General features: G+C 44.6%; 1 protein-coding gene across 1 annotated transcript in view; it reads left to right on the top strand.

Annotated features, from left to right (window-relative positions):
* The first annotated feature begins 6614 nt into the window (after positions 1-6614).
* Positions 6615-15689, top strand: part of SLC38A11 (solute carrier family 38 member 11) — a 37019-nt gene continuing 27944 nt past the window's right edge. The window contains exons 1-4 of the mRNA XM_029071899.2: positions 6615-6726; positions 8304-8378; positions 12228-12362; positions 14741-14806. Of these exons, the coding sequence (XP_028927732.2) occupies positions 8318-8378; positions 12228-12362; positions 14741-14806 (262 nt within the window). The 5' untranslated portion in view covers positions 6615-6726; positions 8304-8317. The remainder of the gene's footprint in view (positions 6727-8303; positions 8379-12227; positions 12363-14740; positions 14807-15689) is intronic.

Here is a 15689-nt window from a genome sequence, read left to right as displayed (position 1 = left end):
AAGAGACCTTGCCTTATTCTACTAGGTAGCAGGACTTACAACACACACACACAGTTCAGGATAATGCTATTTAAAGGGTTTTTTTTTTAATGGTATACTTAAGGCACTTACTATGTGCCAGGTACTATATTAAGCACTTGGGAAGATACAAGCTAATTAGGTTGGACATGGTCCGTGTCTCACATTGAGCTCCTATTCTTCATCCCCATTTTACAGATGAGGTAACTGAAGCACACAGAAGTGAAGTGACTTGCCTAAGGTCACGACCAAACAAGTGGCAGAGCCAGAATTAATAATTAGAACCCAGTTCCTTCTGATTCCCAGGCTTGTACTCTTTCCACTAGGCTCTGCTTTTTTTAAGTAGAATTCCTGAGGGGTAGAGGTGAATCAGGGGGCGAGTAGCAAAGATGGACAGCAATAGCCCAGTTTCTTGCAATGATCCACATAAACTGGAACCATTTCTAAACAGAAAAGAAGTCAGGTTAGTAGGCAGTCAGCAAACTGTACAGGTACCTCCATTTAAGTCAAAGCTCTTCTAAGGCAAGGGCCGCGTTTTATCTTTCCCCCGATCGCAGTAAAAACAGGAACAATGGGAGCAAAATTAAAATGAAAGGATACTAGAAAAAGAGTGAGAGCTAGCACATGTGATATATAAAATCCAATTAAACTGGATTGCCTTGGAGGAAAAAAAAAGTCTCAAAACCTTTTTTCCTTCCCACTGGAGGAGTCCAGCATTCTTGTGAACACTCAGGGGAATTTCTTCAGGCCATCCGTGCATTATTAAGTAAGCAAATCCTATGGTTGTTCAGCAGGACCTTAGCCAAGAAACCTCCCCCTAATGTTCTCTGAGTCGGTCCACTCGGACTGACCCAGGCCCACACACGGAGGCCTTTCCTCAAACTGCGTCCTTCACAAGATTTTCTCAACCAGCTAATAATAACCGTGGTATTTGTTAAACGCTTACTATGTGCCGGGGGCTATAGGAAGTGCAAGACAATCGGGTCAGCCGCAGTCCCCGACCCTTACAGGGTTTCCTGCTTCCTCATCCAGTCAAACAATGGCATCTATTGGGCACTCATCGTGTGCAGAGCACTGTACTAAATGCTTGGGAGAGTACAACAGAGTTGGCCCTCAGCTTTACGTAGCATTTCCCAGCTGGGGCACCCCACGTGTATAAGACGTTCATTGAAATCAACCAGCAATTTGCAGTTATCCCATTACTGGCATTAGAAAGATCTTGGTGGTGGATGGAGGGGGGAGAGGTCTGTCTGAAAAAACTACCGTATTAATTATCTCTCTGGATAGAAATAAGGACAGGAATACCACCAGAATACATGCAGACATTTCTTCATGAAAAAGATATAAGGCGCATTTTACCAAAACTAGGTTAAAACCAACAGGCTATATGCACGTAGCAAACGTAGACCTTAAAAGTCTAAACAGCATCATTAATAGGTGGAAAGCAAAGACAAAATCCCAGTCCTTAACTTTAACACTAAACTGGAGTTTCAACAGTTCCAGGATTCCAGAAAAGTTGTCTTAGCCACACGAATTAAATTAAGACCTTCCTCTCGGCCAGCATATGCTTCGGTCTCGGGCAACTCCGCTATAGTTTTCTCCTGCCTTAGTAAGCCTCGGTCAACCAAAATGCAGATTTCTTTCCCCTTTCCTTTTAACCCTTTCTCTCATCTCAGCTCCATTCCTGATCTTGTCTTAGTCCAGCCTCCCGCAGTGTCCTCCAGGTGGTGAAGTCACCGGTGGGCCTCCATGTGACTGTTCCTGGTGGCCCTATCTTTGATTTACCCTGTATCTACCCCAGCGCTTAGAACAGTGCTCTGCACACAGTAAGCGCGTAACAAATACCAACAGTATTATTATTATTATAGACCCCTCATTTGGAGTCCCTGAAATTGCTAGTTACTTTCTCTTGATAGATCTCTGATACTAATGGAAAAAGGAGGAGACTGGGAGTCAGAAACCCGGAATTACTACTACTAATATATCTTAACCTTAGGTCTAGCTTCAGCCCAGGAAAATTTCTCCAAGCTCATAAACAGACACCCAAATCTTAAGCATTTGCAAAGCCATTTATCCAACAAAAAAACTAGAGAAAATACCAAGTGCAACTCAAAGTTTTCCTTTGTCCCTCCTCCCAAACCATGTATAGTTAGACCTCAGATCTTGACTCTTGCCATAACTAACATTTCGGATACAGCCGGATCACCGCGGGACACTTTTTCCTTGGTCTCTTCCTCAGATCTCTCCACCCGATCCGGCTCGATGCCAGAAAGTGATTCCGGTAATCTTCTTTGCTCTCAACCTCACCCGCTTTTCAACTTTTATAGGGCCCAACTGGGCATTGCCGAAGAATGGGCCGGTTGTAAATACCCTAAACGTCTTAAAAAACCCCACCCCACTCCTAGCTGGCATTTCCTTCAAGTGAGCTATTTGTCACTGGGGAAGAGGGATGAATTGGGGTAGGAGGGGAACTGGTGGAGTTATTTGGGTGTGATGAAGGAAAAGGGGTTTAAGGAAAGCTGGTGGAGGTATGCGGCGGTGGGTGTGTCGGGTAGGCTGGTGGAGTCTGGGGGAGGGAAGAAGCTGGTGGAATTTAGGGATTGAGGAGACTTGTGTGTAAGGTGTTCTGGTGGAGATATCAGGAGGTGACTGGTGACGTTTAGTGTGTGGGTAAGGTTAACTGGTGGAATTAAGCGGGTGGCGGTGTGGGGAGGATGCCTGGTAGTTTAGTTTGGAGGAGTATGTGTAAATTAGGTTGGTGGAAGTCTGTGGGAGGGAGGGAAGCTGATGGAATTCAGGCAAGTGGAGAGAAGGGGGTGTGTAAAGTAGTCTAGTGGAGCGGGTTTGGCGGAGTTAAGTGTGTGGATGGGAATGGAGTGGGTGTGTTTAAAATAGTCAAGAGGTACAGCGAGGGGGCCTGGGGGAGTTTAGAAATTGTGTCTGCGTGGCGGGAGGTGCCTTTAAAGTAAATTGGTGGGGGTATCTGAGCAGCAGAAAGATGAGGGTGCTCCCTATTGGGAAGCAGCATAGATAGAGCACGGGCATGGGAGTCAGAAGGTCATGGGTTCTAATCCCGGCCCTGATGCGTGACCTTGGGAGAGTCACTTCACTTCTCTGTGCATCATCTTTTACAGTGGAGAAGCGGCGTGGCTTAGTAGAAAGAGAACGGGTTTGGGTGTCAGAGGATCTGGGTTCTAAAATCAGCTCTGCCACTTGTCCACTGTGTGACCTTGGGCAAGTCACTTAACTTCTGTGCGCCTCAGTTACCTCATCTGTAAAATGCGGATTAAGACCGTCAGCCCCGTGGGACCACCCGATTATCTTGTATCTGCCCCGGAGTTCAGAACATAGTAAGTGCTCAACAGATCCCCCTATTGTTACTATCACAGCACCCGGCACAAAGTGCTTAGCAAATACCCTAATTATTATCATTAATAATTATCACTGCCTCCCTTCCAGGGCGCGGCCTCGTTGAGGAGAGTTCATCGCGCCTCTTCCCCCCCAGCAGAGTTCGGTTCCCCGTCTCCGGTGGAATGGACTTGCCGGGGCAGGGGGCAACGGGGAAGGGGTGGTGGGGCAAGAGAAGGCGTAATAATAAATAGTATTTATAAGCATGGATTAATATCGATAGTATAAGGGACAGGAGGGGGAGAAGGGCGGAGAGAAGCACCGGCAGGACAGAAGCAGCGTGGCTCGGTGGCAAGAGCCTGGGCTTGGGAGTCGGAGGTCATGGGTTCTAATCCCGCCTCGGCCACTAGTCAGCTGGGTGACTTCGGACAAGTCACTTCACTTCTCTGGGCCTCAGTTCCCTCATCTGTCAAATGGGGATGAAGACCGGGAGCCCCACACGGGACAACCTGATGACCTCGTATCCCCCCCCCCCCCCAGCGCTCAGAACGGTACTTGGCACATAGTAAGCGCTTAACAAGTAGCATCATTATTATAATTATTATTATTATCCGGGGGCGGTCCGGCCCACCCGGGCTCGACCAATGGGGAGGGAGGGAGGAGGGGCCTCGGGGGGGCTGGGGAAGCCCCGGCCCGGGCTATCGCACCTCCTCCCCTCCCTCCTTCCTTCCTTCCTTCCTTCCCTCTTTCCCTCTTTCCCTCCTTCCCTTCCCTCCCTCCTGGGCTGCCCCCGAGCTCCACCGGCCCCCAGCGATGGGCTACCAGGACCAGCCGCTCGCCGGCCCAAAGCAGGTAATTAAGGGGGGCGAGGGGACTGGGGACGGGGACCTGCTCCTCCCTGCAGAGCTGCAGAGCATCCCTCCTCCCCCTCCTTCAGTCATTCAATCGTATTTATTGAGCGCTTACTCTGTGCGGAGCACTGCACTTAAGCGCTTGGATTGTGCAGTTCGGCATCAGATAGAGACAATCTCTGCCCAGGAACGGGTCCTCCTCCTCCTCCTCCTCCTCCTCCTCCTCCTTTTTCTTCTCGTTCAGTAGTGAGCACTGTACTAAGCGCTTGGAATGTCAAATCGGTATCAGATAGAGACAGTCTCCGCCCAGTAACGGGTCCTCCTCCTCCTCCTCCTCCTTTTTCTTCTCATTCATTCATTCATTCATTCATTCATTCATTCATTCATTCAATAGTATTTATTGAGCCCTTACTATGTGCAGAGCACTGTACTGAGCGCTTGGAATGTACGGTTCGGCAACAGGTAGAGACCATCCCTGCCCAATGACGGGTCCTCCTTCTCCTCCTCCTTCTCCTCCTTCCCCTCCTCTTTCTCATTCAGTCATTCAGTAATATTTATTGAGCACTTACTAGGTGCAGAGCTCTGTACTAAGCGTTTGGGATGGACAATTCGGCAGCAGAAAGAGACCATCCCTGCCCAATAACTGGTCCTCCTTCTCCTCCTCCTCCTCCTCCTTCTCATTCGTTCATTCAATAGTATTTATTGAGCCCTTACTATGCGCAGAGCACTATACTAAGCGCTTGGAATGGGCAGTTCGGCCACAGATAGAGACAATCCCTGCCCAATAACGGGTCCTTCTCGTCGTCCTCCTCCCCCTTCTCCAGGTCCCCCGGGCCGTGGGGCTCCCATTCATTAGAGAAGCAGCGTGGCTCAGTGGAAAGAGCCCGGGCTTGGGAGTCAGAGGTCATGGGTTCGAATCCCGGCTCCGCCACTTGTCAGCTGGGTGACCTTGGGCAAGTCGTTTCACTTCCTCAGTGACTTCATCTGGAAAATGGGGATGAAGACTGTGAGCCCCACGTGGGACAACCTGATGACCTCAAGTCACTTCACTTCTCTGGGCCTCAGTTCCCTCATCTGTAAAATGGGGATGAAGACTGGGAGCCCCCCCACCGTGGGACGACCTGATGGCCTTTTATCCCCTCCCCAGCGCTTAGAACATCGCTTTGCACATAGTAAGCACTTAACAAATGCCATTATTACTATTGTTCATTCAATTGTATTTACTGAGCACTGACTGTGTGCAGAGCACTGTACTAAACGCTTGGAAAGGCAACTGATAGAGGCAATATCTCCCCAGCGAAGGGCTCCCAGTTTAGGGCGGGTACCACTGGAGACTTTCTAACGATCAATGCATCTTCCAAAAGGATGATAAGTAGAATAATTACTAGATTGGGAGTCCGATGAGGACGGGGGTTGTCTTTGTTGCTGAACTGTACTTTCCAAGCGCTCAGTACAGTGCTCTGTGCACTTGTTTCGTTTGGCTGACCCCCCCCCCCCCCACCTTAGACTGGGAGCCTGTTGTTGGGCAGGAATGGGCTCTATCTGGTGCCGAACTGTACCTTCCAAGCACTTAGTACAGTGCTCTGCACCCAGTAAGCTCTCAATAAATACGATTGAATGAATGAATGAATAATAATAATTGCAGTTTTTGTTAATAATGTTGGTATTTGTTAAGTGCTTACTATGTGCAGAGCACTTTTCTAAGTGCTGAGGTAGATACAGGGTAATCAGGTTGCCCCATGTGAGGCTCACAGTCTTCATCCCCATTTTATAGATGAGATCACTGAGGCACAGAGAAGTGAAGTGACTTGCCCACAGTCACCCAGCTGACAAGTGGCAGAGCCGGGATTCGAACCCCTGACTCCCAAGTCTGGGCTCTTTCCACTGAGCCGCCGCTGCTTCATGCTGTTAAGCGCCTACTATGTGCCAGGCACCGTACTAAGCACTGGGATGGATGCAGGCAAATCGGGTCGGACAAGGCCCTTGTCCCACATGGGGATCCCGGGTTCAATCCCCATTTTACAGATGAGGGAACTGAGGCACTGAGAAGTTAAGTGACCCACTCAAGGTCACAGCAGACAAGTGGCAGGGTCGGAATTAGAGCCCGTGACCACCTGACTCCCAAGACCGCGATCTATCCACTAGACCATGCTGTTGCTCTGGAGACTTTCTAACCATCACTGCACCTTCGGATTGAAGAAACGCGCAAACTTGCCACCCACCATCTGGACTTAATATGGTTTAGTTCAAAACCACCGGGTCACGCATGGCCAGTGAAAGGGAGGTTCTAGGGGAAATGTAGACTTGAACAAAGATGTTTAGTCTGACACTTGTTTTCCTGGTCCAGTGAAATATTTGCTGAACAGTCATACCATGTCACTGGTCTAGGGTGAGGTGGATGACAGAGTGGTCCTGGTTTCTGAACTGAAGGATAAAGCAGAGCGAACTAAGCGTCAGTCTTCTGCTATTTTTAACGTGGTCAACTCTATCATTGGGTCAGGCATAATAGGTAAGTGCGTGGGTAAGTGCATCTTTAATTTGAGTTTCCTCTCCGAGTAAAGAAAAATCTTAAAATGTTAGAAAACGGGGTTCTTCTGAGTCTGCCATTCTAGTAAAATCTGCAGGATTTTTATTTGTTTTTTGTTGTTTGTTTTTTTGTTATTCGTTTTTTGTTTTTTATTTGCTTTTTGTTTTTTATTATTTATTTCCTCTTCTGCAGATCTCTCAGCCCTTTATCAGAGAGCGGTACCAGGACCAGATTAAGGTTCTGGTGGATTTGAGGAATACTGAGGTCTTCTTCTTGACGTGCTTTCAAAGTTTCAAGCTCCCGTGGGGAAAGAATGTATCTAAAAGCTCTGTGGCATATTTGTATTTGTATTTATTGAGTGCTTAGTAGGTGCAGAGCATCGTATTAAGCATTTGGGAGCGGACAATATAGCAGAAAGGAGCTGTCTCCCAAGTGCTTAGTACAGTGCTCTGCACACAGCACTCAGTTCATAGTTAGTGAAACACTTCTGCGCACAACTTCCCTCCTGTCCCAATAGATATATTCCTCGCTCACCCCTGGAGTTCCTGACGGGTGGTTTTTCTATCTTGTCTCCCACTCCTCCTTATGGACACTTTTTTTCTTAAAATGAATAGCAATTCTGCTGGGCCCTTCTACTGCTTGGAGCCCTTGTTCAAGGACAGGCAATCCCCTGGGAGGAGATGGACCAGAATGGAGTGGGAGAGAGCAACGGTGGGCTCTTCCAGGGTCCTTCGCTACAGTCTGCCCTCATCCCTTTCCACACATTTCCATTCCTGTCTGCCTGCTTTTGTGGTTTCAGGGGCCGCAAGCACCGCAGCTAAATTCCTTTTGTTAAATCCAAAGGAAAGCAGTGGAAGGACTGCAGAGAATCTGTGGGGAGGAGTTTGAGATATAGGAGCTGGGGCAATCAATCGTATTTACTGAGCACTTACTGTGTGCAAAGCACTGTCCTAAATGCTTGGGAGAGTACAGTACAACAACAGACACATTTCTGCCCACAACAAGTTCACAGTCTAGAGGGAGCCCACATTCTAGAGGGACCCAGTGGGGAGAGAGAGGTCAGAAGTTGGGGAGGGGTTAGGGCTGGGTTTCCATTCCGGATCGGGGGTGAGTCCTGCAAAATCAAGCACTGTGCAAAAGTCACTTCATCAAGGAGTGAAATTCACCAGGTTGTCATGGAAGCCCCCAGCTACCTAAGCCCGGGATCATGTCTGCAAATAGGATTCATCTAATTGTAGAGAGAATTCCTCTCCTCCACAAATGGCCACGATTTGGGGTGTTTAAAGTATCCCTTTTGTTTGCTTTTGAGTTTTGTAGTACGTCGTGCAGCCACAATCCAGGCTGGTTCCCAATGGGTCTCAACATAGTCTTCCATAGTTTGTTATAACAATGAAACGCCACATATAAATTATGATCTGGTTTTATCATGTTTATGCTGCATCGGTGTCTTCTCCATACCGAAAGTCTGATGACATTACCCAGGCAACATGAATCCAAAAGGATCCTCCCCGCAGCCCCCTTCAATTCTTTGATGGTTGATTTGTTTTGTATTTTTCCAGGCCTGCCCTACTCAATGAAGCAAGCTGGCTTTCCTCTAGGGATCCTGCTTTTATTGTGGGTTTCATATGTTACAGGTATAGTGTACTAGACTGTTCTCCTATTGATGCAAGTATTCCAGAGAATAACTGTGGTTGAATGTTGAGAAGTACCCTTTTGGAATTAAGAATCACTGTCTAGGAAGAATTTTAACTTTCTCTCCCTAATCCTTTGAGCTGATTAGTCAAAGTGATCATTGCACAGTTCCACATTTAAAGCCTTTAATTTCACTTCTTTATGTGGAGGTTAGCAAAGTGAAGCCCTAGAGGTTTAGAGTTTTGATTAAAAAAATTGAGGGGTTGAACCACCATCTTGTCACCATCTTGAACCACTCTTGTCATTAAGGAAAAGAGTAGGATGAAGTCAACCTCATAGTGACATTGAGGGTAAAAATGAGATATTTGATTTGAAAGTATGTAAAGTTAACGGAATATACAAATTAAAGGATTAAGGAGTTGTGTGTGTGTCTGGAAAATAGGGTGGTTTAGGAGATCTGGTTATGGGGAAAGGGAAAGAGATACAGTCAGGTTGGGCTCCATTTTCTAGAGCTGTCTCTTTCTGGCATTCCAATACATGACACTTCAGGAAACAGACAACTTGATTTTGACCAGCTTCTTTAGTTCTTGTGTGTCTTCTAAAGAAGAATGAAATTGGAGTTGAGTTTATGAATAGACAAAATCAGTCACAAACATGGAATAGAGTAGGTATTTTGGTCAGAAATGCTTACTGACTAAATGGCCCTTCGCCTCCCAAAAAACACCCTGAAATTTCAAACGGGGGATGAGGGTGAGGGCAGAAATAATAATAAAAATAATGATTGTGGCATTTGTTAAGCACTTACTATGCCAAGCACTGGGGTAGATACAAGATAATCAGGGCAGACACAGTCTCTCTCCTCTGGTGGTCTCAGTGTAAGTAGGAGGGACTTCATTCCTCTAACTGGAGAGGGGGATAATGGTTGGTACGTATGAAAGTCGAATTTGACAGTGGACCTTATCACTTCTGCCCCAAATTTTGTGACATCCAGCATTGTATTTCTTGAGTTTTGGGTGTCTAAAAGCTTAATCTAAAACTCAATTCATGTATTGTCTGGTAATCTTTCTATTTAATTTCCTTAGATTAACCCCCAACCCATCCCAACCTGCCCTTTAATTTCCTGTTTCCCAGCATTGCCAAGTAACTCGATTCCACAGGCTCATTTACCACAGATCATTTACGTGTATTGTCAACATCATTAGAATGACCAGTGGCAACCAATAGGGAAGTAATCAGCTTACCCGAGAATTGGGTGAATCAATCAGTCATATATATTGAGCACTTACTGTGTGCAGAACACTGTACTAAGTGCTTGGAAGAGTACAGAATAACAGAGTTGGTAGACACATTCCCTGCCCACAGTGAGCTTCCGGTTTAGAGAGGGAATCCTTCCAAATTTTTCCTGAGAAAATTTTCTGGGGTGATCCTGACAGGAATTTGTCCTTTTGAATCTTACTTGTCTCTGTTCTTCACCCATAAGAGCGTTATCCCTTCAGGAACAGTTGTCCAAAATGGCAGGGCTGATGGTGGGCTTCCTCCCATGGTTGCAGATGTGGATGTGCGACTGGCAGATCCTACCACATACTACAGAAAGATTAGGAATAAAATGGAATCGCTTTAGAAGACAGTGTTTTGCCCACTAGAATTTCAGCTGTTGGCATGGGTTAAAAGAACAAAATCTACAAGGAGAAATTAAATATCATTTATATTCCATAGCTCTAACCTGGTAGTTTGTCGCCAGACTTTATTTTGAAACACGGGGAGGCACGGCCATTATGGCTGGTAGGATGTGAACTGGGCAAAAATACACAAAATGAGGTGAATCGTTGGATGTGTAAACAGACATAGTGCATATATTTGTACAAGGGTTTCTGCTTTTCATTAAACCATTTTACCATGTTATAATTTATCTATGGGTGCTGCGTGTATGACTAGCTGTACACATAAAACAAATTTTAATTAGTGTAGGAAGAATGTTTTAAATGTCCTATACTTTCAAGTGGGTGTATCTACTATATATTTCATTATGTAAATATGACAGAGTACTTGCTTTCATTTAAGTATATTTACTCTTTTGTTTTTTGTTACGTTGTATATTGATGCGACTATTGGAAAACATTCAGATTAGTTTGAAAAATGACTTAATCATAGAAAGAATGTTTAAAAATAATTTGGAAATAGAAACAAGACAATCCTTGAAAATTAAAATTTTCTTGAAATATAGCATTTCAGCAAGTGTATCTACAAATAATTAAAAAGCTCTCTGTCGAAATAACTAATGCATACAGTTGCTGCCTCCAATCCACGATAAAAGGGAAATTTTGTATTCTTCTGAGAATTTCATGTAATCATAGGAGAAAAGTTGAAAATCTCGGAATATACTTTTAAAAGCACATTTCCCTCCATGATTTCATACTACAGCCAAACATGTTCATTTGGTTTCTCTAATGCCAACCTACTCGCTGTACCTCGGTTTTTCCTATCTCGCCAGTAACCCCTCGCCCATGTCCCGCCTCTGGCCTGGAACTCTCTTCCTCTTCATATCCCACAAACCATCACTCTCCCCACTTCTTTTCAAAACCTTATTAAAATCACATTTCCTACAAGAGGCCTTCCCTGACTAAACCCTCATTTCCCCTTCTTCCATCTGTGTCACCTTTGCATATGAATCAGTACTTTTAAGCACTTGATATTCACTCTACTCTCAGCCACAAAGCACCTGTGCACATATCTGTAATGCATTTTCATATCTGCCTCCCTCTCAAGACTGTAAGCCTGCCAACTCTATTATGGTGTACTCTCTCAAGTGCTTAACACAATGCTTAGCACACATTAAGCACTCAATGAATATGATTGATGAAGCTCTGTAATGCATAGTGTATAATTATAATAATAATAAATTATATAATGTACACATTCCAAAGGAAGAAAATAAGAGCCCTGCAAGGAACATTTACCTGCCTCTGTCACGAAGGACCCGTTTGCAAGAAGAATCGTAGAGCATTTGTCACTGTAAATCAGTTAATTGGTTGAAATTCACTGAGCGCTTGCTGTGTGCAGAACACTGTACCAAGCGCTTGGGAGAGCACAATATAACAGAGTTGGTAGACACATTCTCAGACCACAATGTGGTTACAGTCTGTCAAAATAGTGAGACACCATTATGTGTCACGGGCAGTCCCAAAAAGGTTGTCAATAGAAGTACTTCCCCAGACAAATAGCTCGCTTTTATTTCCCTTTCCCCCATTGTATTCCTGAAGGAAAAATAAGTCTAACTTCAGAAATTAGAATAGGAGGATTGAGATGCAGCAGAAACTTTATTTCTCTTTCAAAAATCTAGCATGTAGGATGACCTTTGCTCCATTTAGAATGGCACTTCCTTCTTTGCCCTTTTAAAAATAACTTCTTGTTTTTGATACCACTGAGTGCAGCCTGGAGCCAAATAACAAGGTGAGCATGGTCAGAAGACATGAGTTCGAGGGTCAGTTATGACCATCGGGTTTCTCAGGCAAAGCCACCCACCGAGAGAAGGAACTGACGTCCTTGGTTCTCAGTTCAGTGCTCTAATTCCTGTCCTCGATCCAGGCCAATGAATTCATTCTTTAAGTGTATTTGCCTTCAGCATGAAATGGATAACTAAAAAGCCCAAATAATACTGTATCCTCTCAGGAAGAGAAAACCATACAAAATCTTCCCTCACTAAAACAGCCACAGTAATTTGTTTAAGTAGGACTTTTGCTTTCATCTCATCCAGAAAATGGTCTACTATTGAATACCCTTTATACTGAACAAAGGAAACCAATTCTGCATTAAATATCATCTCACATTGCCTTTTTTTCCCCTCTCTACAGACTTTTCCCTTATTTTATTGATAAAAGGAGGAATTCTGTCTGGTGCACACAGTTATCAGTCTTTGGTCAATAAGACATTTGGTTTTGCAGGATATCTAGTCCTATCAGCTCTGCAATTTCTCTATCCCTTTATTGGTAAGAAAATTATATATTTAAATATCGAGATCATTTATTTTCCTGAGTTTTTCTAGGCTATTAAATGGTATTTGAAATGGGCTATGATTAGGAAATTTGAAATGTAACATTAAAACTTTATCCCCAGGTGAATATAATTAGCGATATTTATACGAGAACATTTTGTGAGGTTACTTTTAACGTGAAGTCTAAGACCTCTCTTTTTGCCCCATCGTTGTTTCTCTGTCTCCGATACTGTCTCTTTCCATTGAGTCCTTCCTGCTACCAATCTGGATCACAGATTCTACTCGAGACGTAGGCCCTAGCCTAGCCCACCGGGAGATAATCCCTAGATCTCTTCTCCCCCCGGACAGGGACTGATGAGCCTGTCCATGTCCTAGTAGAAGATCTGGTTGCTGCTCACAGAACTGTGAAGCTGGATCTCCCAGATTCCTGCTTTGGAATCAATCCCAGGGCTTGAACTCAACTGCCCTAGTCCTAGCTCCAGGACCTCAAAGTTACACCTGGCCTGAAGTCCCCCTTGGGCTTCACTTTCCCTCCACAATGGGGTTGTCTGTAGGGGATGCTGGAATTTCCAGTCCCCAGGGACTCATAGAACTCGTATGGTGAAGCAGTGTGGCTCAGTGGAAAGAGCACGGGCTTTGGAGTCAGAGGTCATGAGTTTGAATCCCAGCTCGGCCACTTGCCAGCTGTGTGACTGTGGGCGAGTCACTTCACTTCTCGGTGCCTCAGTTACCTCATCTGTAAAATGGGGATGAAGACTGTGAGCCCCACGTGGGACAACCTGATTCCCCTGTGTCTACCCCAGCGCTTAGAACAGTGCTCAGCACATAGTAAGCGCTTAACAAATACCGACATTATTATTATTAACTCGTAGCTGTGTTCTGAAGGGATGGGACTCTATCCTAGTGCTGCTAGTTTTACCTGGCCTTGCTTTAGCAGCTGAAAGGGACAGCATTATTCTCTAGTGAGCCCTGAATCCCCCTTGGAGCCCCTCCCTAGGGTGACCATCTGTTGCCACCACAGACCAGGGACCCAGAGCTAGCATGGCCATTGGAATAAAGAATGGGATCTTGCATAAAGGGAAGTATCATCATCAATGGTAGATATTAAGGGCTTATTATGTTCAGAGCACTGTTCTGAGAGAGTACAGTATATCAGAGTTGATAGACATGGTCCCTGTCCTCAATGAGCTGACAGTCTGGAGGGACGAATTACTCCTCGTCCTTGAAAACAAATATCCACACTTTAGAGGAAACCAGTCCTTGAGCGTGTAGAGAACAGTACAGCGACTGTCCTACCTACCGGAAATCCTCATCAAGACATCATTTCTAAAGTAGAATTGTCTTATCTTTTTGAAACTTCAGTGATCCTTTTTCCACTTTTAAGAGATATTCACTTTCACTGTCTACGTTGTCAAAAGATTAGAGAAAGATCCTGGTCTTTTATTCTTCTGTCAGGTAACGCACACCCAGAGTTAGTCTCAAAGGTAAAGAAGAAAACCTTTGGCTTTGGTTTGATGCTATATTTTTTCCCCCTTTGTCCATTTGGTTTGCATTTATTGCAGAATGCTAACAGAAACTTTATATTCACCCCTTCCAGTCATCACAGGGCAATGATGCATAAACATTTCTGAAGGTTGGAGAGCCTTCTTTTTCACTGACCCTCACTCCAATGCAATAAACATTGAGAAGAGAGTTTAAAAGCAGCTGTTATTCTGGAGCAAGTGGGCACATACTTAAGTTCTTAAGTATGAGACAAGATGATTGAGTGACCCTTTGAGAGACAGTTTAGTTCTGTTGGCTTTTCTAACAAATTAGAAGCTGATAGTTCCTGGATGCTTGTCTAAATTAGGACAGATTTCAAGTTCTCCTCCTTCTCTTCAAGTCTTTGTGCTTCACAACTGGGCGGCAAAAGTTTTTTTGTGTGGAGAATGATGAATTGGACTGAGTTCTTCCAGGGGGGTGGAGGCAGAGGAGGGGAAAGGAAGAGGGAAGAATGGTGAGGCATGGATTTTTCAAAGATTTTGATAAACTGTTTTATTACTGGATTTGCTTAAAGGATTACCCAGCAGGGGACAGCCTGAGAAAGAAGTTATATTCCCCTCCCCACAAAAAGGGTAGAAAGCTGCCTCTATCCAAATTGCAGTAGCCTCAAACAATGGAGAACCGGTCCTTGCATCTCTGTTTGAAGAGAACAGAGAGATAAGGATGGGCGCGGTGGTATTATGCTCTCCCGCATTTGACTTTACTCATTGTCCTGCAATTAAGATGACATTTTAGAACTTCTTATCTCCCTGTTATCTGTGTTTTGTGGGCAAACAGAACCCACACACATTTGGAAATCAGCAGCTGATGACTATTCTTATTTCTTCGCAGCTATGATCAGTTACAACATCATAACAGGAGATACACTAAGCAAAGTTTTTCAAAGACTCCCTGGAGGTAAGTCATAATAAGATACTTCCGAGAAATGAAGTAAATGGTCTTAGTTTCTGCTGTAAATGAGATTCCTTTCTTCTGGAGAGTTAGCATTTAGAGCCAGGAGTTTAGGGTAACTGATTAAAGTTGTGATTGTCTTGTATTAGCAATCATCTTGAATGAATACTAAATTGTTAATATTACATCTATATGCAATGGATTATTTTGTATCTGTAATTTTTCTTTTGCTCTGTTCCTTGTATGTCATTCCAACAACCTCAGAAATGTAACTCGGGACATCTCACAGATGACCAAATTATTGTGGTTTAAAGTTCAAGGAAGTAAGACTGGAACATCCAGTGTAAGCTTGGTTTGGGCATTTGTGAGCTGTCCCACATTACAATACCGACAACACTATTTTGAAGTAAAGGGATAGAGTGAGGAGGGCAGAATACTTAGAATGAATTTCTAAAACTGTTGGATACAATATTGCTTTTGGGATTCCGCGACACGGTCGCTTTTATGATGACAAAGGTAATGTTAATGGGAAATCAAATCTGAAATTGTTGAGGAAAGCACACTACATCCTTGAGGTCACAGATGTTTCAGTTAACTTTCAGTTAAGAAAATAAAATTAAAGGCCAGGACGTATTCTCTATAATTGTCCTCAGACTCTGAGTTTGGAAACACTGGTGGTGACTATACGGGCTCTTTCTGCTAAATCCAAAAAGACTGAGAGGCCCATGATGACACTGGGCAACTTGGGTGGGAGCCTGCGAACTTCCTGCCCAAATGCCTCAGTGGTAGCCCTTGGTGCATTCAGAGGGAGAAAGTGGGACAGAGGTAGACTCAAGAGGTGGGCGAGTAGAGAAAGGTAAGGAGTGGAGAGACTGTTCTGGAACTAAGC

The sequence above is a fragment of the Ornithorhynchus anatinus genome, chromosome 9 (genome assembly GCF_004115215.2).
Source record: "Ornithorhynchus anatinus isolate Pmale09 chromosome 9, mOrnAna1.pri.v4, whole genome shotgun sequence".
In the NCBI taxonomy this organism is placed as follows: Eukaryota; Metazoa; Chordata; class Mammalia; order Monotremata; family Ornithorhynchidae; genus Ornithorhynchus; species Ornithorhynchus anatinus.
The sequence above is the reverse complement of the archived record's forward strand: the minus strand, read 5'-3'. Positions and strand labels throughout refer to the sequence as shown.